This window comes from Rutilus rutilus (genome assembly GCF_951802725.1).
Source record: "Rutilus rutilus genome assembly, chromosome: 2".
In the NCBI taxonomy this organism is placed as follows: domain Eukaryota; kingdom Metazoa; phylum Chordata; class Actinopteri; order Cypriniformes; family Leuciscidae; genus Rutilus; species Rutilus rutilus.
The window spans coordinates 53,514,767-53,537,655 of NC_140210.1; the positions used below are offsets into that span (position 1 = coordinate 53,514,767).

Genomic DNA, 22,889 nt, shown 5'->3' on the forward strand with positions numbered 1-22,889 from the left:
ATTTATAGTTTCTGTAAACAACAGTGTTTCTCCATGCTGTCGATTACCACAGAAAATACCCCTAACACACATTTCTTCTTCATCTCATGTCTTTTTCATTCAGAGTTTGGCAAGGATTGTTTCCTTAAAATGTTTGACATTTTTTCCTATGAGTGGATGATGCTTAACATGTAATTAACATGTCTTGAAAATATATTAAAACATTCAGAAGTAGAAAAAGAGCAAAAGAGCAACAGAAAACACTCAAACATGTTAAAGACAGACAGAAACAGGATGTGGTTGATGAATTCACAGTTCATTTCCTGGTCAAAACTGAGAGGCGTTTTCACACCTAACGCCACATTAAAACACAGACACACAGTCAGTGAACAGTATGAGTTTGACTCAACACGTGAAGGAAATGTTAATATTAGTTGCTGACGCACATTGTTCTCTCAGTACGGAAGAGAACGACAGTAACGTTTGTCACACAGAATTTGGTCTTTTATTTAAGCGAAACGCTTGTCAAATTTCATCATGTTGGACGTCCTGCTGCTCTTTTCCAGCATCTGTACAGGTGAGTTTGAGACTCTCAGCTCTTTTACACAGAGTTTGACATCTTCTCTTGTTTTTCCTCTGTTATCACATGATCATCAGACTCATATGGATGATATTTGTCAGTTATTATTCTGGCCTGCTTATGTCTCTTGCTCACACATAACAGCTCTATATAATGATATTTGTGTTTTCAGCCGTTGTTGTTGGAGCTCCACAGACAATTACTGGATACAGAGGAGAGAGAGTTGAGATCAGATGCTCATATGAATCTGGATATGAATCATATTCAAAGTATTTTTGTAAAGGGGAGTGTTACTATGGAATAAGAAACATCATGGTTGAATCAGGATCTCCAGCTAAAGACGAGAGATTCTCTCTGACTGACGACACGACGGCCAGAGTTTTCACCGTCACCATCACTGATCTGAGAACAGAGGATGAAGGCCAATACTGGTGTGGTGTGGAGAGGACTGTGTCTTTGACTGATGTCTATTCAGAGATTGTGTTGCTGGTTAAAGAAGGTAAGTGATTCATTTGTTAATAGCAGAAATGAACTGCATGGAAACAAGCTGAGAGTGAGAGATCAAGTCATTAATCTTGTACAACCCCAGATCCAGAAAAGTTGGATAATTTTGTAAAATGCAATACAAATGAAGAATCTGTGATTTGTTAATTCTGTTTCAACTTTATTTTACTGACAAAAGTACAAAGAAAAGATTTCCCATGTTTTGGTCACACTTTATATCAGGGTCCAATTGTCACTATAACTATGACTTGGTAGTGCGTTAAAGTGACTTTACTGGATTTCTTTGGCACAACAAGAAACAGAGTGATTAAAACAGAGATTGAATGAAAGATTGTATGTATTTTAAATGAACTTCAGTGTCAGTGTTTTAAGTTGATCTTTCCTGTGACCCTTCAGATAAAAAGACCACTGAAGTTTCAACCATCAGCCCTTCTTCAGAAACACCGTCATCTTTCAGTACAACAGAACTGAGTCCACAATCAGGTCAGTTCCTCTGTCTGTCGCTCTTTATGACTCTTATTTCTGGAATATTGTGCTTCTAAATGTACTTGAAGTCATTTATATATATTAGATGATTCCTTTGAGATTAAATGTGTTAAAGTTGTTGAAGACTGAAGGTTCAGTCCTCAGATGTTTGCTCCCGGTTATTAAAAAAGCACAAATTGCTTTGGATAAGAGTGTCTTTATAATGAACATTAACATATTTCAGTTGAAAGTAATCAGTGTAAATCAATAAACGTTTGTTCATATTCACATGATGTGAATGGTTTGTCTGTGAATGTAGAGCTTTAGAGTTTATATGTGTTCATGTTCTCACTGCATGATTCACAGTCACTGGTGTTTCTCTCTGTCAGCGACTCATCAAACAGAAACTGAAACAACAAGAACAACAACAGGAAATACTATAGTTCAACTCTATCAGACAAACACTAGTAAGCACACAAACTACACTACCCATAATGCAACTCTCCGATCACATGATCAATCTTTGAAAGGAAATTGCTTTGAACATTTGTAGAGGCACGTACTCGTGTGGTTAACTTGCTTTGACATCAACCACTTTCCTTCTGAAGAGTTGAGGTTTACCATTGCAGTTTCATTTCAGTTACACAATATAATATTCTATTGTACTATAATACAAATTATTTTTATAAATGATAAGAATGTTATTGTTCACTTAACAGTAATATCAGAATCAGCATTGTGTTTTATACAATATAATACGTTCAGACCTGGCTTCTGTTGCTGGCGGTCTGGGTTCAGTTCTGCTGGTTCTGACTCTGTGTTCTGGAACCTTCATCATCCTGAAGAAGAGGAAGAGGAAATCTGGGACAGGTATCAGTTTGTCTGTGATCATTAGTGTTATTATTTAGCTCTATTTTAGTGTGTAAATTGACTGACTCTCTATTTTCATTCAGCTTTATTTCAGCAAAACATGCAGCACAATACAGAGGTGAGTGTTCAAATCTTTACCTGTAGAAGATCAGACATACATGTTCAATTATTGTTTATTGATCAACAGAGAGAATTATCTACATAAACTATTCAATTATTAATGTATGTGTTGTTTTTCAGACTGAACGCATGTATGAGGAGATTCCAAACAGTGATGTCGCCGTGGTAACATCTTCATCCAATCAGACGCCTGCATCTTCATCCAATCAGACGCCTGCATCACACCACAACAACTGTACAGAAGTCTCTACTCTTTACGCCACAGTAAGCAATCAGCAGCCTGATTCAAACCCCAGTCACACCCACTCTGCCAATCAGGTGACAGATACAGCCGGTGATTATTATGCCAATATAAAGTCTCCTGAAGCAACACAGGACAGCGGGACAGAACTGATCTACGTAACAGCAACACATCCACAAAACATCTCAACAAACGAGGGTCCGATATATTCAGTGATCAACCATAAATGAAAAAGACTCTCAAAATTTGGTAAAATCTACATTGTTTTAATTATTCAATCTTTTGTCACACTTTTATGTACAAAACACAGTTTATAAAGTGTATAATGTATAAATAAAGTTAATATATAACTTCATATATAACAAACAATAAAGAAACATTGTTTGAATGGCCGTCAATGGAGAAAGATGCTGTTGAAGCCGTATAGTGTAGTTTCAACATCTACCAGCAGGGGTTAATGGAGTTAATATGACATCTACCAGCAGGGGTTAATGGGTTAGTATGACATCTACCAGCAGGGGTTAATGGGTTCTTGCTACTAAACCTCAACAACTTGTCAAGAACAGTATAGATTTGATTAGATTTTGATTGAGAATTTAAAGGGGTGGAAAAATGCCCTTTGCGTATTTGAGTGTTTGATGTCTCCAGAGTGTGTGTGTGAAGTTTTAGCTCAAAATACCCCACAGATATTTTTATATAGCATGTTAAAATTGCGCTTTTTGAGGGTGAGCAAAAACGCACCGTTTTTGTGTCTGTCCCTTTAAATGCAAATGAGCTGCTGCTCCCGGCATAGAGGGCGGAGGTTAAATTATCTCTCCACACACATGCACTGAACATTTCAAAAACTTTTAGCCTTTTATGTTCAAACCGGAGTCAGACAATGATGGACACACTCAAGAAGAAGTGAAAACATGTAGACAACATTTCTGAATGGTTAGTTGATGAATGTATGTAGCTGATGTGTAGTTATCTTCTAGTCATTGATTAGCATATTCTGTCTTGATAATCTATAAATTGTGTTCAGGGGGCGGGGTTTATGTAAATTCTAGGGTTAGTGATGTCACTACCCCGGGAGGAATGTTGTGTAGTCCCTGCCAGCCGTTTGTTGTAGTCCTTAAAAAGCAATTTCTTTAAAGGGATACTTCACTTTTTTTGGAAATAGGCTCATTTTACAACTCCCCCAGAGTTAAACAGTTGAGTTTTACCGTTTTCGAATCCATTCAGCCGATCCCACTTTTAGCATAGCATAGATCAGTGGTCACCAACCTTTTCAAGCCTAAGATCACATCCAAAGTCCAAATGTAAACCAAGATCTACCACTTGCATAAAATTATGAAAAAAAAAGGCCACAATGTAGTTCTACTTTGACATTCTTTGTTGCCTGTTAGTCACTAGCAAAATATTTATTTAACTATACAAATAGTATATAACTATACAAACTGTCAACTATAATTCAACATTTGCGGAGGTGCGCGTGCGGCAAAAATGACGTCATTGTAACAGCGCGCGCGCCTCCACATCCGAAGATGCACGACTTTCAGCCGAATCTGCCCGAGCAGACGGATATTAGTACATCTAATCACACCGGCACCCAGTTTGCGCGTCTAAATCAGTTGTATGGTCTGGTTTTCAGTCTAAAACAGTTGCGTCAAGTATGCCTTGTCTGTTTGGGGAGGTGCGCGTGCAGTCAGCGGAGGCTAGCGCTGCGGTGCAAGGCGAAAGTATAAACAAGGCTTAAGTAAGCGGTTGTTTTACAGACATTATGTAAACTATAGGCTATTTGATTGGACAGATATACCCCTTTCCCTTCCCTAGACACCATTTACTACACACAATAGGCTCACACATGGTGCATTTTAAATTAATAAATAATAATGAATAAAAAAAAATATATATATTTTTTCTCTGATTATGAAAACTCTTCGCGATCGACTTAAAATTCCAAGATCGACTTGTCGATCGCGATCGACGGGTTGGTGACTCCTGGCATAGATCATTGAACCGGACAAGACCATTAGCATCTCTGTCAAAAAAATGAACAAAGAGTTTCGATATTTTTCCTGTTTAAAACTTGACTCTTCTGTAGTTACATCGTGTAATAAGACCGATGGAAAATGAAAAGTTGTGATTTTCTAGGCTGATATGGCTAGGAACTATACTCTCATTCCTGCTGGACTCATGGTACAGCAGCAAAGTTTCTTGATTATTACGCAGGAATGAGAGTATAGTTCCTAGCCACATCAGCATAGAAAATCGCAACTTTTCATTTTCCGTCGGTGTTAGTACACGATGTAACTACAGAAGAGTCAAGTTTTAAATAGGAAAAATATTGAAACTCTTAGTTCATTTTTTTGAGAGAGATGCTAATGGTCTTGTCGGGTTCAATTCATTATGCTAAGCTATGCTAAAAGTGGTACCGCCAGACCCGGAGATCGGCTGAGTGGATTCCAAAATGATAAAACTCAACTGTTTAACTCTGGGGGAGTTGTAAAATTAGCCTATTTCCAAAAAAAATGGAGTATCCCTTTAAAAGCAAATATCTCCCTTTGCTTTGAACTTTGAGCATTGTAACTTTGCAGATGTTGTTCATGCTCAAACAGCAACATTACACACTCACTAAAGTTAGAAAAGTGAAATCATAATCAACTATCCCTTTAAATGACTTATATATGTGTTGTAAGATTAGTGGAGATGCTGTACATGTAATAGATTTACAACAAAAGCTTTTTTTCTAAAATACAATTACACACCTAAAGGAATGGAAAGGTCAGTGTGTCTTTCATACATGCACTTAGTCTGTCACATCGGTCATTATGAAGTCTTCAGCAGGTTAACGTTAGACTGCATCACTTTGCCATGATCTAGTTTGTTTCTGTCGCCTCAGTGATGCAATAAAGATGTATTAAAGTGGAATATTGGTTCATTTTCTCATGTTGTCCATCAGAGGTCAGTGTGGAGGGAATCAGTTGTTTTATTTCCTCAAGACTTTTCTTCAGACACAAATGAATATGTTCATTTCCACATTTTGAATGTGGTGCAGCCAATGAAAACCATAGGCAGGCATTATGCAAATGTGTGACTGCGTTACGTATGCGTGTCACAGAAGTGAGACTGGAGTTACTGGCGACTCGTTTAGGGGCTTCAGAGTCGATTCTTTCTTTTGGGAGACAGTAACTTATTTATCGTGCACTTTCGACTTCAGATCTTTGCAGACCGTTTACATTCACCGACAGCTCTATTACACACTGCATGAGAGGAATATTCAGACAAGCATAATAGAGGCACTTTAACCCTCTGGGGTCTGAGGTGTTTTTGGGGTCCTTGAGATGTTCTGACATGCCCTGACATTTGTGCTTTTTTCAGTTGCTTATAAACATAGTAATGGCAAAAAAAAATTACACACTATTTAGCACAAACAGGGCTACCATAATATGTGAGCAACAAGAATGTACATGTCTGCATTTTTGAGAGAATAATGTTTATGCGTGGTTATTGAAAAAACTAAAAACTAAAGTTTCTGAAATAAGACCACAAAACACACACTAAATATGTGCCAATAAGACTTTTGTCTAATGGATGTCATCGCCTAGTGTTTTTTCTTCAAAATTATGTGAAAATCACCCTGCCTAATCCTTCACATAACACAATACATTGATTTGAATTTTGCAAAGCACTTTCTGTTTGGAAAGGCCATATGCGGAGTGGGCGTCACAGATCATGCATATGTAGTGGTTCACACCTGAGGACCGCATACTTAATGAGCCATTCATTCAGGTGAGTCACTGAGCCACAAGAATGCAAGAGCAACAGTTGGAAGCATCTCAATTCTTTTTTATTTTTCCACATATTGTGCTTGCAATTTGGCCTATAATATCCAAGGAAAACATGTAATTGTGCCGTTAATTCTCATACTGTATTTTCAGTTTTGGAATATTTATCCTCTCCCCAAATTTGTCACTAATAAAACACAATAAAAATTATTTAAAGAAAAGGCTTATATTTACCTTTTAATAGTTTGTTTACATCTACCTTGTAAATATTTAAATAAACAACAATTCAAGTGTAATCTTTCTTTGTACAAACTAAAGTATACATTTTATCATACATATTTCAAAGTTAAGGATTTGATTGATTATTTGATTATTTTTGACAAAAAAATTGGCAAATAAAAGCTTATTTGAGGTGGCAGATATTTTACAGTAAAAATGTATAATCTATCCAAAACTAATCAACGAAATGTTGTCTTTCATATGTCTGTAACATAGGTCTTTCATTTTTATTATAAGGAATATAAATGCTAATTTGCAGTTTAATACGTTGCTTATACAAATATATATATGTGCATACACACACACACATATACATGTGTATATATTTATACACAAAAATAAATTTTATTTATATTTTTTATATACATTTTTTTTTTCACAAATTGTGCTTGTAAATTGTATAATATCCAAGGTAAACATGTCTAGTAATTGTGCAGTAAATTCTCATACTGTATTTTCAGTTTTGGAATATTTATCCTCTCCCCAAATTTGTTACTAATAAAACACAATAAAAATTATTTAAAGAAAAAAAAATTATATTTACCTTTTAATAGTTTGTTTACATCTACCTTTTGAGGGACATTTTCCCTTATTATTATTATTCCTCACAGCGCTGCGAGACGGTGTAAACAAGTAATGATCTGAATAAACTTGTTTTCTTGAGCTGATATGGGGCTCGAGAAAACACAGCCCCTCACAGGTTTGCGCCGTGGATTCCCGCGAGTCAGACGCGGATACTGTGTTTGTTTTAGGCTCGCGCAGTCTTCACTCGGACGCGCGCTTCAATCCGTTGTGGAGACTCTCTTTTCGTTCCAGTGAAATTACAAAACAAAATACACACACACACATGTCTCTGCCTGATATACAACCACTGATAAACATAATCTGATTTGACAAAAAAAAAAAAAAAACTATGAGTGCAGATTCGAACTCAGAACCTCTGACACGCTAGGCAAATGTTCTACCAGTAGACCACTTGAGTTCACGTATTTACTCACGTGAAAACTCGGTGTTTACTCGGCGTGATCAATTCACTCTTGAACATGCTGCCGTTCGTCTGAGTTACAATCTTCCTCATCATTCATGATGATCTCCAGTTCAAGCACCTTATGTTGTGATTGCTAGCCTATTTACTTTTTATGTATTAAATCCAGGAAATTTGTTAATGAAAATAATATTAAAATTAAGATACAATTAAAACAAAACGAAATTCGTTTTAAAGAATGGATTTGTGCTTTCTGTTTTGAAGTCTCTGTGAAAGTTTGAAAGTCTTTTAGTGCTGCTTCAGAGCGCTCGCGTCCATAATGGAGAACTGTCACGTAATATTGTTTTTTCCTCATAAATGCGAACATGTGTCAACTAATGCAAGTAAATTTAAAAAGACTTACCCGAAATATTATCCACGGCTGGATCAAGTCGCTCAACGTTCGTCGCTCAAAATACAAACGTTCGTCGTCAGAGTCCTGCTCTTCTTCTGAACAAAATTTGAACTCGTGTCATCTTCCAACAGCACAGGAAAGTGAATAAATGAAACTTGCTGGTTTTAAGGCATTTCAGGGGGCGTTTACCTTATTTTGCATAGATCACCTCAGCTCATTATCTTATGAATAGCGCGCTCTGCGAGTGGGTGTGAACTCATTACCGATAATTAGGTGAGACGGGAGAAACTGTACTTCTCTTTAGTTTCTTACAGATTACATTGCAGGAGAATATTTGTTTTGAATGTGAATTGTTTTATTTAAAAGTAGAAATTTAAAGCTTTCTTTAGACGCATGTTTCATGGTTGTGTGATAAGTATTAGCTGAGTTTCAGTTCATTTTCCAGACTTGTTTCAAAAAGATTTTTGCGGAGACAGAGTGAGCTGAAAGCGCACCCTGTTTATTTTATTTATTTAAAAATAAAAACAAGGTTTTGATGTTAATGTGAGTGTACACAAAAAAAGAAGACCCTCTATAGTTTATAATCATGTATTTATTTTATTAATATGACCGTAAATGACGGACTTTTTTAAGTTTATGTTGCTTCTATGTGAAAAAAATCCAGCAAAACGCGGGGGCGCGTTTGCCGACCTCAGAGGGTTAACTAACTAATTAACTGAAGTTTCCTGTGACTGTAGATCAAAGACACTGGACGTCACTGTAATCCAGAGGACAAGGACACAGAAACAACAGTGGTTTACATCAGCTGTGTTTCCTCAACCAACACCACAACACAAATGAGCTCATCTTCACTAATAAGCCTATTATATAATAAACGTTCATAAACATATTAAGAACCACGAGAAATCTTCATCCTTCTCATAATGTTCATTGTTGTACTGAAATTGGGTCCTCACCAATCTCGTTTTGTCTTTGTCATAATTCACAAAGACCAGATTCATTATGACTTGATTATGGTCTTGTTAAATGTAATTATCAGTCCTGTAGCAGTGTTATATTTGATCCTGATATGTTTACAGCTGACATACAGAAATATGGATCATAGAAATAAGGTAAATGTATTCAATGTTTAAAGCTGAATCTTCATGTGATGTTTGTATTCTTTAGTGTAATGGACACATTTCACCATGTTATTCTGAATTGCAAGTAAGCATACATTTAGTTTCATTATTATTATTTTGTATGTCTGTAGTTATTAATGTGTATATGGATTTGTCTGGTTAGTTTCATCTGTTCGCTCCTGCTGGTTGATGTTGTAACTACAATAATCTGCAGCCAAAGAGCGTACTTCTCCATTCATGACCATCAGAAGAAGCTGCATATTCTGATAAATCATTGAAAACAACGTATAAATGCCACAGATTTTTGGAGGATCTTAAAAACAACTGCTATTGAGATGCTTTAACTAATGAATAACTTTATCATTATAATACTAGGAGGCCTTTAGCTTCAGTTAATCATGTGATGTTTGTGGCATTACTGGGCAAACAGGAAGTGAAACTACAGCCACAGGAAGAGCTTTGAGGCTTCAGCTTAGGGTGACCAGATGAGATTGGCTGAAATTCGGGACAGGAAGGGGTGGGGGGTGGGGAGGTTTTGGGTAGTCCTACTATGATATTAGACTACATAGCCTATAATAAAAGAAAATGAATTTCAAACCTGAACCAAACATATTCTTATTCAAAGATCAACAGTCTGTCATTAGTCTTTAGTCTGCCACAAAAAAACAACATTGGAATCATGAACTCAAATGTCATTGTGAAAAAAAAAAAAAAAAAAGACTGTTGTAACATCAGACATTTCAGGCTATAGCCTAACGCTAATAAGCCTTATGCCAAAATTATTATTACGACTAAATTGTCGGTCATTAAATAAGAAAACTAAATATTTGTGTAGATGATTTGCTTTGTGTAACACGACATCAGACATCAGGCCGAAGTATTTTTTTGCACACAGTGCCGCGACCAATCAATCACTCCTTTACGACTGGCTGCCTGCACATTCACTGTCCTCGCGGCTGCGGCAACTTGCACTCACTTATCAGTGCATTTAAATTCGTGCCTACGGTATCTTTGTAGAACTTCAAAAAAAGAAAAAAAGATGCTGCAGCCAATGAGCAGCCGGCGGGGGCTGCAGGACGACTCAACCTCCACAGACAGTTTTTAATGTTTGATCAGACAATAACTACTCAATAATTTGCTTTAGTATAATTTCCGAATTTTTCGGGACATCTGGTCACCCTACTTCAGCTAAACACACTATATTTCCCACAATGCAACTCTTCTCAGAGCTTATATGATGGAGAAACAGTGTTTGGCAACGATTGTTTCTTTAAAATGTTTTACTTTTTTTTTTCATAAGCACTTAAAGGGATACTCCACTTTTTTCGGAAATATGCTCATTTTACATCTCCCCCAGAGGTAAACAGTTGAGTTTTACCGTTTTAGAATCCATTCAGCCGAACTCCGGGTCTGACGGTACCACTTTTAGCATAGCTTAGCACAGATCATTGATTCAGACGAGTCCAGTAGCATTTCTTTCAAAATGACGAAAGAGTTTCAATATTTTTCCTATTTAAAACTTGACTCTTCTGTAGTTAAACCGTGTACTAAGATCGACGGAAAATGAAAAGTTGCGATTTTCTAAGCCTATATGACTAGGAACTACTCTCATTCCGGCGTAATAATCAAGGAACTGTGCGGCTGTACCATGGGTGCAGCAGGCGTAATGATATGACGCAGCGCCTGAAAATAGGTCTAATAGGTTAGACAAACTTAGTCCCGGTCACGTTGGAAGAAGTTACCGAGCTGGGGACTATTTTCAGGCGCTGCGTCATATCATTACGCCTGCTGCACCCATGGTACAGCCACACAGTTCCTTGATTATTACGCCGGAATGAGAGTAGTTCCTAGCCATATAGTCTTAGAAAATCGCAACTTTTCATTTTCCGTCGATCTTAGTACACGGTTTAACTACAGAAGAGTCAAGTTTTAAATAGGAAAAATATTGAAACTCTTTCGTCATTTTGAAAGAAATGCTACTGGACTCGTCTGAATCAATGATCTATGCTAAGCTATGCTAAAAGTGGTACCGTCAGACCCGGAGTTCGGCTGAATGGATTCTAAAACGGTAAAACTCAACTGTTTAACTCTGGGGGAGATGTAAAATGAGCATATTTCCAAAAAAAGTGGAGTATCCCTTTAACATGTAATTAACATGTTTTGAAATTGGTGTATAAGAAAAAAAAAAGTATGCTTGTGTCTATTATGATTATTCTTTTTATGGTTATTTTGCAGGATTAATCCTTTCAAATATATTATTCTTGTATTAATTAATTTATGAATAATCTATTTTGTCTATTGTATTTCTTGATATAATATACTCATATATCCTATTCAAACCAGACCTCCGCTCTGACAGAGTACATGTCTACATTCTGCTGTCACTTCTCTATAAAGTGAGACATGTTCCCCTGTAAAGTCTGGTATCCGGTGTAATATTAGCTGTCGCATGAGTTTAGCAGAAAGTCCAGACATGATGAAAATACTTATTTGGTTCTCTCTGCTTCTATAGTGTTAAAACCACAATGTTTAGCTACGCTTGCAGAATATAAAACCAAGAGGCCAGAGCCGATTCTTAGAACATTAAAATACTCTTCCTTATCTGAACTTTGGTATAAATGTTGGCAAAGCTCATGCATTGCAACAGAAAGCACTCAAACATATTAAAGACAGAACAGAAACAGAGAGGACAGGAAACAGGTTGTGATTCGTGAATTCAGAATTAATTTCCTGGTCAAAACTGAGAGGCGTTTTCACACCTAACGCCACATGGAAACACAGACACATAGTCAGTGAACAGTATGAGTTTGACTCTCAACACGAGAGACGAGAAACAAGCGTATTATTTTCCTCTCCACATATAGATGAGAGCAGTATTATTGCTGTTGGAGTTTCAGAGAGTCGTGTGAGGAACTACTGAGAGTTTCAGACTGATTTTCTGAACTGAACTGATGAAGAAATGAAGTTTCCACTGATAGTTTGTGTGTTTCTGCTGACGGGTAAGAGCTGAAGATCTCTACTAAAAATGTTTATTATCTAACATTATGGTGTATGTTATCAGTGTACATGAGTAAAGCTGTGTGTGTGTGTGTGCGTGTGTGTGTGTGTGTGTGGGCACATTACAGTGAGCAGTTCACTGTCTGTGGACATTACAGTGAGAGGAACAGAGGGACGACGAGTGATCATTACGTGCCCTTATCCAGGAGGATATAAAGAATATTTCAAATACTTCTACAGAGGATCTTCCAAAAAGAGGGACCCTATACTACAAACTGATGGAAAAAAGACTGTATATATCAGTGGCAGATTCTCACTGAAGGATAATCGTCAGAACAGATCATTTACAGTGACCATCAGTAACCTGAAGATGGAAGATGCTGGACCGTATGGATGTGGAGCTGGAGGTGAACATGAAAAGTACCAACAAATCCAGCTAAATGTGATCAGAGGTGCCTGATATTCATTATTAAACAACAATCTGCTTCATCCTTCATGTTTATGCTTCATGCTGTGGTTAATGATTGTGTTATTAATATATATATATATTTTTTTTATTTGAATGGCTTGACGGCTCTTCTTCATTTTCTCAGCTCCAGAGAAAACGACACGTGTCCAGATCTCAACATCCAACATTAGTCCGTATACAAACAGCAGAACTGAACACACCAGCATAGGTACACACACACACACACACACACACACACACACACACACACACACACACACACACACACACACACACACACACACACACACACACACACACACACACACAAGTGTTCGGTTAAGGGGCGTGGTTTGCACTTAACTGGTTTGGGCAAAAGACTCACTCATGCCACAGTGGTAGGGTCCGGTATGGTACCTGAGATTCAGTGCCGGTACCCAACAATACCTTTTTTCTGTAATTTAGGCATGTTTACCTCAATAACTGTGAAGAAACTAAATAATTTGTAGAAGTGTTATTGACATTATGCCAGAGCTGCCTTGGCCACAGCGACCATAATGACATAATGATAGAGTCTGCCATCGTCTGTGATGCTTGAATATTAATAAAAACAACAATTTAGTTATAAAAAAATATTTAAATGAAATGTTTTGTTTTCCTCAAATTCTGTGTTGGGAATTTTCTAGTAATCAAATGAAGACATAAAACATAAATTTAATTAATCTTTAATGTGAAATTCAACTTTTTTGTCAAGCAACATGCGGCACAACTTTATACTGTTACACTTAGAAAAAACATAGAAAAAAGTGTGATAATTCCTTAAAGAATATATTTTTTGGATAATTATTATTATTATTAGTGTTCATATTATTATTAAAATTGAGATATCTAAATTCTACTGTACAACAGTAATATATTATCAAGTTAAATCAAATGTTTATTTTGATGGGTTGTGCGAGTTTCTGTGTGTTAATGATATAATGATAGTTTTTCTTAAATGAAACTGTAAAATGCTGTAATAAGCTGATGAGCTTCAGTGACTCTCAGAGCGGCTCTGGAATTGAAGTTCATGCATTCATGTTCTCATATAGTGAGACTGCAGAGGCTGAAAAACACTGCAAGCATCATGCGTGCTTCAGTCTGTGTGTGTGTAAGGTAAATGAAACCAGGGGTCTGCGCCACTCATTCACACAGAGACACGCAGTACATACAGGATTCGAATTAAAATAGTCTTATGATCAGATGCGTTTTCAGGTACTGAAATTTGACACCCTTTGATTTAATGTGAATTGGTACTCGGTGGTACTGATGTAATTCGGTTGGTGCCATTAAAATTACCAAGTTCAGTACCCAACCCTACACAGTGGTCTCAAGTCATTGCTCTTCGGACATAGAGTTTTTGACTATACAATGCAGGCCATTATATCTGCCCAGAGAATGTACAACTATCATCATTACATCAGTATACATCCCAAACACTAAGGAGGCCCTGAACGTGCTCTACCACTCCATCAGTGATCTGCAAAATGGACATCTGGAGGGTGTTTTCATTGTGGCAGGGGACTTTAACCAGGCTAAAATGAAGACAGTTCTCCCTCATTTCCATCAGTATGTGGATTTTGCTACCAGGGGCATGAATAGACTGGATCTAGCCTACACTAACACCAAGAAGGCATTTGAGGAAGTCCCCTGCCCCCACATTGGCTCCACCTCTCTGTGATGCTAATTCCTGCATACAGGCCACTGCTTATCAGGAAAGACCAACAGTGAAGCATTGTGAGGTCTGGCCTGAGGGAAAAATGTTTGTAATTTGAACGGTAAAATACTGTAAAAAAGCAACGGAAAAGACATGTTAATTGCTTAACAGGATGTACCCTTATTATATACCATGAACAACTGTAATAGCTCTCACGGGACATTTCATGTAGTTTTACAACATTCTGCTTTATCCTTCATGTTTATGCTTCATGCTGTGGTTAATGATTGCGTTATTAATATATTTGTTTAATTTGAATGGCTTGACGTCTCTTCTTCATTTCTCAGTTCCAGAGACAACGACACGTGTCCAGATCTCATCAACCAGCATTAGTCCATACAGCAGCACTGAACACACCAGCACAGGTACATACACACACACACACACACACACACACACACACACACACACACACACACACACACACACACACACACACACACACACACAATCTACTTCATCATTCATGTTTATTGTTTTATGAATATATTTATTATGGTGTGACGTCTCTTCTTCATTTCTCATCTCCAGAGACAACGACACGTGTCCAGATCTCAACATCCAGCATTAGTCCGTACAGCAGCACTGAACACACCAGCACAGGTACACACACACACACACACACACACAAGTTTTCGGTTAAGGGGCATGGTTTGCGCTTAACTGGTTTGGGGAAAAGAATCACGCATGCCACAGTGGTAGGGTCCGGTACGGTACCTGAGATTCGGCACCGGTACCCAACAATACCTTTTTTCGGTAATTTAGACCTCAATAACTGTGAAGAAACTAATTCATTTGTAGAAGTGTTATTGACATTATGCCAGAGCTGCCTTGGTCACAGCGACCATAATGACGTCGGTGTATGAATGAGTGAGTGAATGGGTGAATGTGAGGCTATGTAAAGCGCTTTGGTGGCCATAGGTCTATGAAAGCGCTATATAAATGCAGTCCATTTACCATTTACCATTTATAATGATAGAGTCTGCTATCGTCTGTGATGCTTGAATATTAATAAAAACAACCATTTTAGTTATAAAAACTAAATATTTCTATGAAATGTTTTGTTTTCCTCAAATTCTGTGTTGGGGATTTTCTTGTAATCAAAGTAATCAAGTAATCATTTTCTAGTAATCAATAAGCTGATGAGCTTCAGTGACTCTCAGAGCGGCTCTGGAATTGAAGTTCATGCATTCATGTTCTCATATAGTGAGACTGCAGAGGCTGAAAAACACTGCAAGCATCATGCGTGCTTCAGTGTGTGTGTGTGTAAGGTAAATGAAACCGAGGGTCTGCACCACTCATTCACACAGAGACACGCAGAACATGCAGGATTCGTATTAAAATAGTCTTATGATCAGATGCGTTTTCAGGTACTGAAATTTGACACCCTTTGATTTAATGTGAATTGGTACTCGGTAGTACTGATGTAATTCGGTCGGTGCCATTAAAATTACCAAGTTCAGTACCCAACCCTACACAATGGTCTCAAGTCAGTGCTCTTCGGACATTGAGTTTTTGACTATAAAATGCAGACCATTATATCTGCCCAGACAATTTACAACTATCATCATTACATCAGTATACATCCCAAACACTAAGGAGGCCCTGAACGTGCTCTACCGCTCCATCAGTGATCTGCAAAATGGACATCTGGAGGGTGTTTTCATTGAGGCAGAGGACTTTAACCAGCAAAAAATGAAGACAGTTCTCCCTCATTTTCATCAGTATGTGGATTTTGCTACCAGGGGCATGAACAGACTGGATCTAGCCTACACTAACACCAAGAAGGCATTTGAGGAAGTCCCCCGCCCCCACATCGGCTCCACCTCTCTGTGATGCTAATTCCTGCATACAGGCCACTGCTTATCAGGAAAGACCAACAGTGAAGCAGGTGAGGGTCCGGCCTGAGGGTGCTATGTCAGCATGACAGGACCGCTTTGACTCAATGCGGAGGAGTGTGCTGCGCCTGTGTCCACATATATTCAGTAGTGCATGGAGGATGCATGTGTCACCAAGAACATCACCACACGAGCCAATCAGAAGCCCTGGATGACCAGCGAGGTAGGTGCAATGCTAAAAGCATGAAATGCTGTGTTCAAAGCTGGTCACATGGTGGCACTCAGAACAGCTGGAGCCAACCTGAACCGTGCCATAAGGGCTGCAGAACATGCCCATAGCCAGAAAATACAGGGTTTCGTCTGTGACCCTACACACATCAAGTGCATGTGGCAGGGTATGTAGACTTCACCACGCTGTGAGGACAACACGTGGTCCTCAACAAACTCAACACATATTTTGGATGGTTTGAAGCAAAGATTTAGACTCTGAATAACATCAGTGAATCAGGACACTACATGATAATGTCATTATCATCAAAACATATTGTGAGCAGATCATGTTTTCTCTTGCAGTAACAAATGTACTTTATAAACACAATGATGGAACAGTCAGAGAAAAACTAATATTAACAAAATGAAAAGAGTCAGGAGCCCAACTAAAGCAAACACTGACCACCATAATGGTAACTTGAAAAGAAAACTTCCATAAAACATTACCATCTAAACTTCTGTTGAATCTCAAGAACTTTTGTCGATGTATGACAGAAATAAAGTCAAACTGGTAATAATAAGTGCAACAATGTGTAATGACTCGAAGTCAGTTGTAGTTCTTGTGTTTCTCTTTTTTCTGTTATTGTTTTTTCTCTTTCCGTCAATGATTCTGCTTATTAACATCAGGTGTCACCACTAATGGCCAATCACTTAATTAATCACTTAATTATCTCATTAACTTCAACACTGCTTCAGTGTTCATTTTAACACTCTGTAGAGTGGGACCATATGTACTCTGAGCAGTGTTGATTTAACACTGTTTTTTTTGCTGTGTATTCCCCCCATATTTCTGGTTAGAAATGTAACCAGGTGAGTGTGAGGAGACAGGGTGGTGGAGGGATCCTGAAAACTGTAGAGGAACATAGGTGAATTGATTATGTATATATATATATATATATATATATATATATATATATAGGCCTCAACTCATTTTGTTAATTGAATAGACATGTTGATTATTGATTGTTGACAGCCGGTTGGAATGAAGTGATGATTGGATACATAATTTGAACGTGTCCCTCCTGAAACTTTGTCAATAAAACACCATGTTGTGAAGTATGAGGATAATACAACAGTGGTGGGCCTCATCCAGGATGCCAATGAACAGACCTACAGGGAGGAGGTGAGACAGCTTGTGGACTAGTGCAACAGAAACAACCTGCTCCTGAATGTCGACAAAATGAAGGAGATCATTGTTGACTTCAGGAGAAAGCAACACAGCCACACACCACTCCTCATCAACGACACTGCGGTGGAAGTAGTCAGTAGCACCAAGTTCCTGGGGCTGCAGATCACAGAGAGTTCGACATGGAGCCTCAACACTGCCTCTCTTTTAAAGAGAGCTCAGCAGCGTCTATACTTTTTGTGCCGGATGAGAAGAGCACACCTTCCCCCTCCCACCCTCAGCACTTTCTACAAAGGCACTATGGAGAACACACTGACCAGCTGCATCTCTGTCTGGTTTGGGGACTGCAGACCTCAGCCTGGAAGTCTGTACGGAGAGTGGTGAGGACAGCAGAACAGATCATCGGCTCTTCACTGCACTCAAACGCTGTCTGACCCGGCCAAAAACATTACAAAGCACCCCACCCATCCTCATCATGGAGTGTTTTTACATGCCGCCAATTACCATGTGCAACATTATTATTTTTGTGCTGCTGTCAAACTCTTTTTAGAGTGTTATATTTGAATGCATGTTGTAGGAATTTTTTTTTTTTTTTTTTATGAGCCAGTTCATATGTGCACTCTAAATTTACAGTTGAATGACAATGAAAAAGCTATCTAATCTAAATATATTTATTATGGTGTGACGGCTCTTCTTCATTTCTCAGCTCCAGAGACAACGACACGTGTCCAGATCTCAACATCCAGCATTAGTCCGTATAGCAGCACTGAACACACCAGCACAGGTACACACACACACACACACACACACACACACACACACACACACACACACACACACACACACACACACACACACACACACTGCACCCGCTGACATTTGCACTCATGCGTTTTGATGAAAATATTGTTAATGTAAAGTTACTGTGATTATACTGAATAAAGAGATAAAGCTTCTATACACAATATTAATGATGCATTCATGAATTTCATCAAAGCTTCAACTTCTGTGAAAAATAAACCAAAATTGTATTTAGAGGTTGTGATGTTCTTGTGATGACAGAAAACACATGATTTGTTGATATGCAGCAATAGCAAACAGTGTTAAGTGTGTGTTTTTATCTGTTATTATATCACTGCATGAGCGACACATTCACAGTCACTGGTGTTTCTCTCTGTCAGCGACTCATCAAACAGAAACTGAAACAACAAGAACAACAACAGGAAATACTACAGTTCAACTCTATCAGACAAACACTAGTAAGAACACAAACTACACTACCCATAATGCAACTCTCTGATCACATGATCACTCTTTGAAAGGAAATTGCTTTGAACATTTGTGGAGACACATTTTATCTACTGTATAAATGATACACATATCAGATTTCATGTGGTTAATTTGGTTTGAGATCAGCCGTAAAGAGAAGTGTTTTCTTCTGTAGAGTTGAGGTTTACCATTGCAGTTTCACTTCAGTTACACAATATAACACCTGTATATTTACAATATTACAATATTCCTAATGGTACAATAATCAAAGTAATTTATATTAGTTATTAGAATGTTATTGTTGATTTTCCAGTATAATCAGAATCAGTTTGTGTTTCATCATGTAAATATCATGTGTTTAGCGTTGCCTTCAGATCTGGCTTCTGTTGCTGGCGGTCTGGGTTCGGTTCTGCTGGTTCTGACTCTGTGTTCTGGAACCTTCATCATCCTGAAGAAGAGGAAGAGGAAATCTGGGACAGGTAACAGTTTGTTTGTGATTATTTTTATTATTATATTCTTGTTTTTGTGTGTGAATTGACTTTTCTCTGGTTTTATAAAGCTTTATTTCAGCAAAACATGCAGCACAATACAGAGGTGAGTGTTCAAATCTTTACCTGTAGAAGATCAGAAATACATGTTAAATGATTGATTGAGTGGTTAATCTATGTAAACTATTAAATTATTGATGTATGTATTGTTTTTCAGACTGACCACATATATGAAGAGATTCCAAACTGTGATGTCGCCACGGTAACATCTTCATCCAATCAAACGCCTGCATCTTCATCCAATCAGACGCCTGCATCACACCTCAACACCCGCCCAAAAGTCTCTACTGTTAATGCCACAGTAACCAATCAGCAGCCTGATTCAAACCCCAGTCACACCCACTCGACCAATCAGGTGACAGATACAGCCAGTGATTATTATGCCAAAATAAAGTCTCCTAAAGCAACACAGGACAGCGGGACAGAACTGATCTACGTAACAGCAACACATCCACAAAACATCTCAACAAACGAGGGTCCGATATATTCAGTGATCAATGATAAATGAAAAAGAATGTCAGAATTTGGTAAAATCAAAAAATTGACACTTATCTGTACACACATTTTTATCAGTATTCTTCTGTTTGTAATATTGCTCACAAGGAAAGTTACTAACAATTAAAAAAAAGGGAAAGAATGAAAAATTCCATTCCATTCAGTGTTATTTGTAATTAGAACACATCTTCTACAGTTTAATAAAACCAATAAAAATGCAAAAAAATATATATATCCTACAAGTAGTGAAAATTAGTAGCTATATGTAAGCCACTATATGTGTCTCTTTTATATCAAATTTGACAATGAGTTATGTGAAACTGGTTTAAGATATTAAAAAGTTAACAACTTTTTTACCTGCATAATTTAATGATGATCTGTGTGAAATTGTGTTAGCAGTTCGCAATGCTTAAAATGGTGGGCAGAAAAAATGCTAATTGTCTGTGTATTGTGTTGTAAAACTGTTTATCATTAGATTCTTTCAGACCCAAAGAACACAAAGAGGTACGATTTATAGCATCAAACACATTTCACAAAGGTTATAAGCATATTTGTGCATTTTATAATTTTTTGACCACTAGGTGGTGATAATCCCAATCTTATTAGGCTCCTCGGTGCGAATGACACTTTCACAAAATACAGCATATTTCTACAAAATTCTAAATGGCCGACATGAGAAATTTGGGTTTCATTCAACTCGATATGCCACACAGTGAATGTAAAGAGATCAGTCTTATGATTTTTGGTCAAACTATTCTGAAGTTATAGGCAAAAATATAAATGTTTCATTATTTGGCAACACTAGGTGGCGCTGCGCCGAAACTCCTCACGTACCCTTACGGTGTGACGGCTATTAAGTGTGCCAAGTTTTGTCTTAATAGTCCACAGTGTTGCAGAGATACAGCCTCACATCCACTGTGGCAAACTCGCCATCAAATTTGTTGAAGCGTCCTACAAGTATGGTCAGGTCTATCAAAAGTTTTTAATAATTTTTTGCCATCACGGTCTGAAGACTGGACCAACTGTCTCCAAAAATGTAAGAAAAAGCAGGATTGTCGGAGCCAAAATCCTCTTCCGATCTCATTCCTCTCTCTACACCCCATGATGTCCTGTCTGATATATACTTTCCTATCCAATAAAGCCATAAAATGGGCACAAAAATGACCCTAGAAAAAGGGTTTCAGAAAATTCAGAAAAAATGTTCATGACTGAAGTTTGTTTGTAACCCTTATATTTCAATGCTATCAGCATAAACATAAGCACAACTTTGATAAGATAGTGGCACTGAAGGGTTTGAGTAAGAGATTTCACATGTGGATAATGGTCAGAGCGTCCTCTATCTGTGTGCCAAGTTTTATATTTATTTTTTTATATTAAACTTTCATATGAACGGTTCTATGGGCCGCCATAGACTCAGTCAAAATATAAATATATAATGTATAAAGTCTCCTGAAGCAACACAGGACAGACAGAACTGATCTACGTAACAGCAACACATACAATCACAACAAATGTAAGTTAAACTCTAGTGTTACTTAAAAAAAAGATATGTTGCTAACAACAAAAACATTATATAAATGCAAAAAAAGTTCAATATTTTATTTGTATTTAGAAAACCTCATCTACAGTTAAAGCTTATAAAAGGTAAATTCCCTTCTTTTTACCCTGTTTATGTTACTCACATCAGGGCTGGGAACCACTTTTGCCGGCTCTGTAGAATGATGAATGAAACGCTGTGAGACAGGAGTACTGGCTGTAAGCTCTGGCAAAGTTTAATTAACTCTCTCGTTTTTCTTAGCTCTCAATGTATTCACAACATTAACATATTTAACTTTATAGAACAACAGTTACTTGTTTGTCTGTAACACAACCACATTCCATTAAAGAAAATAACTTTTCAATAAAGGCTTTTCAGAAGTTACTTTTGTCTGTACTTGACTTGTTCTGCAACACATTATAATCAATCACAATACATTGACCTGCTACAGTGTTTTCACATGTTTTCACATCATCATGAACAATAATTCCATTTTCACACTGTCACATAAATGAATCTCGCATTTGGCTTCACACTAACCTCATGTTTTACATGCAAGTCGCCATTTTGGCTCCAGTTCACACGTTCATGCACTGCCATTTTGGCTCCAGTTCACACGTTCATGCACTGCCATTTTGGCTCCAGTTCACACGTTCATGCACTGCCATTTTGGCTCCAGTTCTCACGTTCATGCACTGCCATTTTGGCTCCAGTTCACACGTTCATGCACTGCCATTTTGGCTCCAGTTCACGCATACATGCACTGCCATTTTGGCTCCAGTTCACTCATACATGCACTGCCATTTTGGCTCCAGTTCACGCATACATGCACTGCCATTTTGGCTCCAGTTCACGCATACACGCACTGCCATTTTGGCTCCAGTTCACGCATACATGCACTGCCATTTTGGCTCCAGTTCACACGTTCATGCACTGCCATTTTGGCTCCAGTTCACACGTTCATGCACTGCCATTTTGGCTCCAGTTCACACGTTCATGCACTGCCATTTTGGCTCCAGTTCACGCATACATGCACTGCCATTTTGGCTCAAGATAACTCCAGTAGCAAATGTACATTTAACTCGCTTAAACTTTATCATCCAATTACAATCAACATATAAAACACTTTAGAAACATTCCTAAATTATTTTCACATGAGTATTTTCTCTCATTTCACTTCAAATTCACATATTTGTCACTCGTGTATAATCTGATATTTGACTCATTACTACTGCATGCGTATTAATAAAACTAACAGTCTTTCTCAGTAACCCACCAAAAATCAATATACATGTTT

General features: G+C 37.7%; 2 protein-coding genes across 2 annotated transcripts; both read left to right on the forward strand.

Moving 5' to 3' along the window:
• Nucleotides 1-516: 516 nt before the first annotated feature.
• On the forward strand, nt 517-11,549 carry LOC311286529 (uncharacterized protein; the record flags this gene model as incomplete). Its single annotated transcript, XM_084402737.1, has 8 exons — nt 517-556; nt 732-1,058; nt 1,460-1,546; nt 1,918-1,995; nt 2,294-2,398; nt 2,482-2,516; nt 2,639-2,917; nt 11,544-11,549. 8 exons carry the CDS (start codon nt 517-519, stop codon nt 11,547-11,549), a joined length of 957 nt encoding a protein of 318 aa, XP_084258863.1.
• A 418-nt stretch (nt 11,550-11,967) lies between these two features.
• LOC311284113 (uncharacterized protein) lies at nt 11,968-20,416 on the forward strand. The gene is made up of 10 exons (XM_084398962.1): nt 11,968-12,307; nt 12,434-12,757; nt 12,899-12,982; nt 14,797-14,874; nt 15,041-15,112; nt 18,450-18,527; nt 18,925-19,002; nt 19,375-19,491; nt 19,572-19,606; nt 19,718-20,416. The coding sequence occupies exons 1-10, from the start codon at nt 12,268-12,270 to the stop codon at nt 20,066-20,068; spliced, it is 1,257 nt and encodes a 418-aa protein (XP_084255088.1). The 5' UTR covers nt 11,968-12,267; the 3' UTR covers nt 20,069-20,416.
• The last annotated feature ends 2,473 nt before the right edge of the window (nt 20,417-22,889 follow it).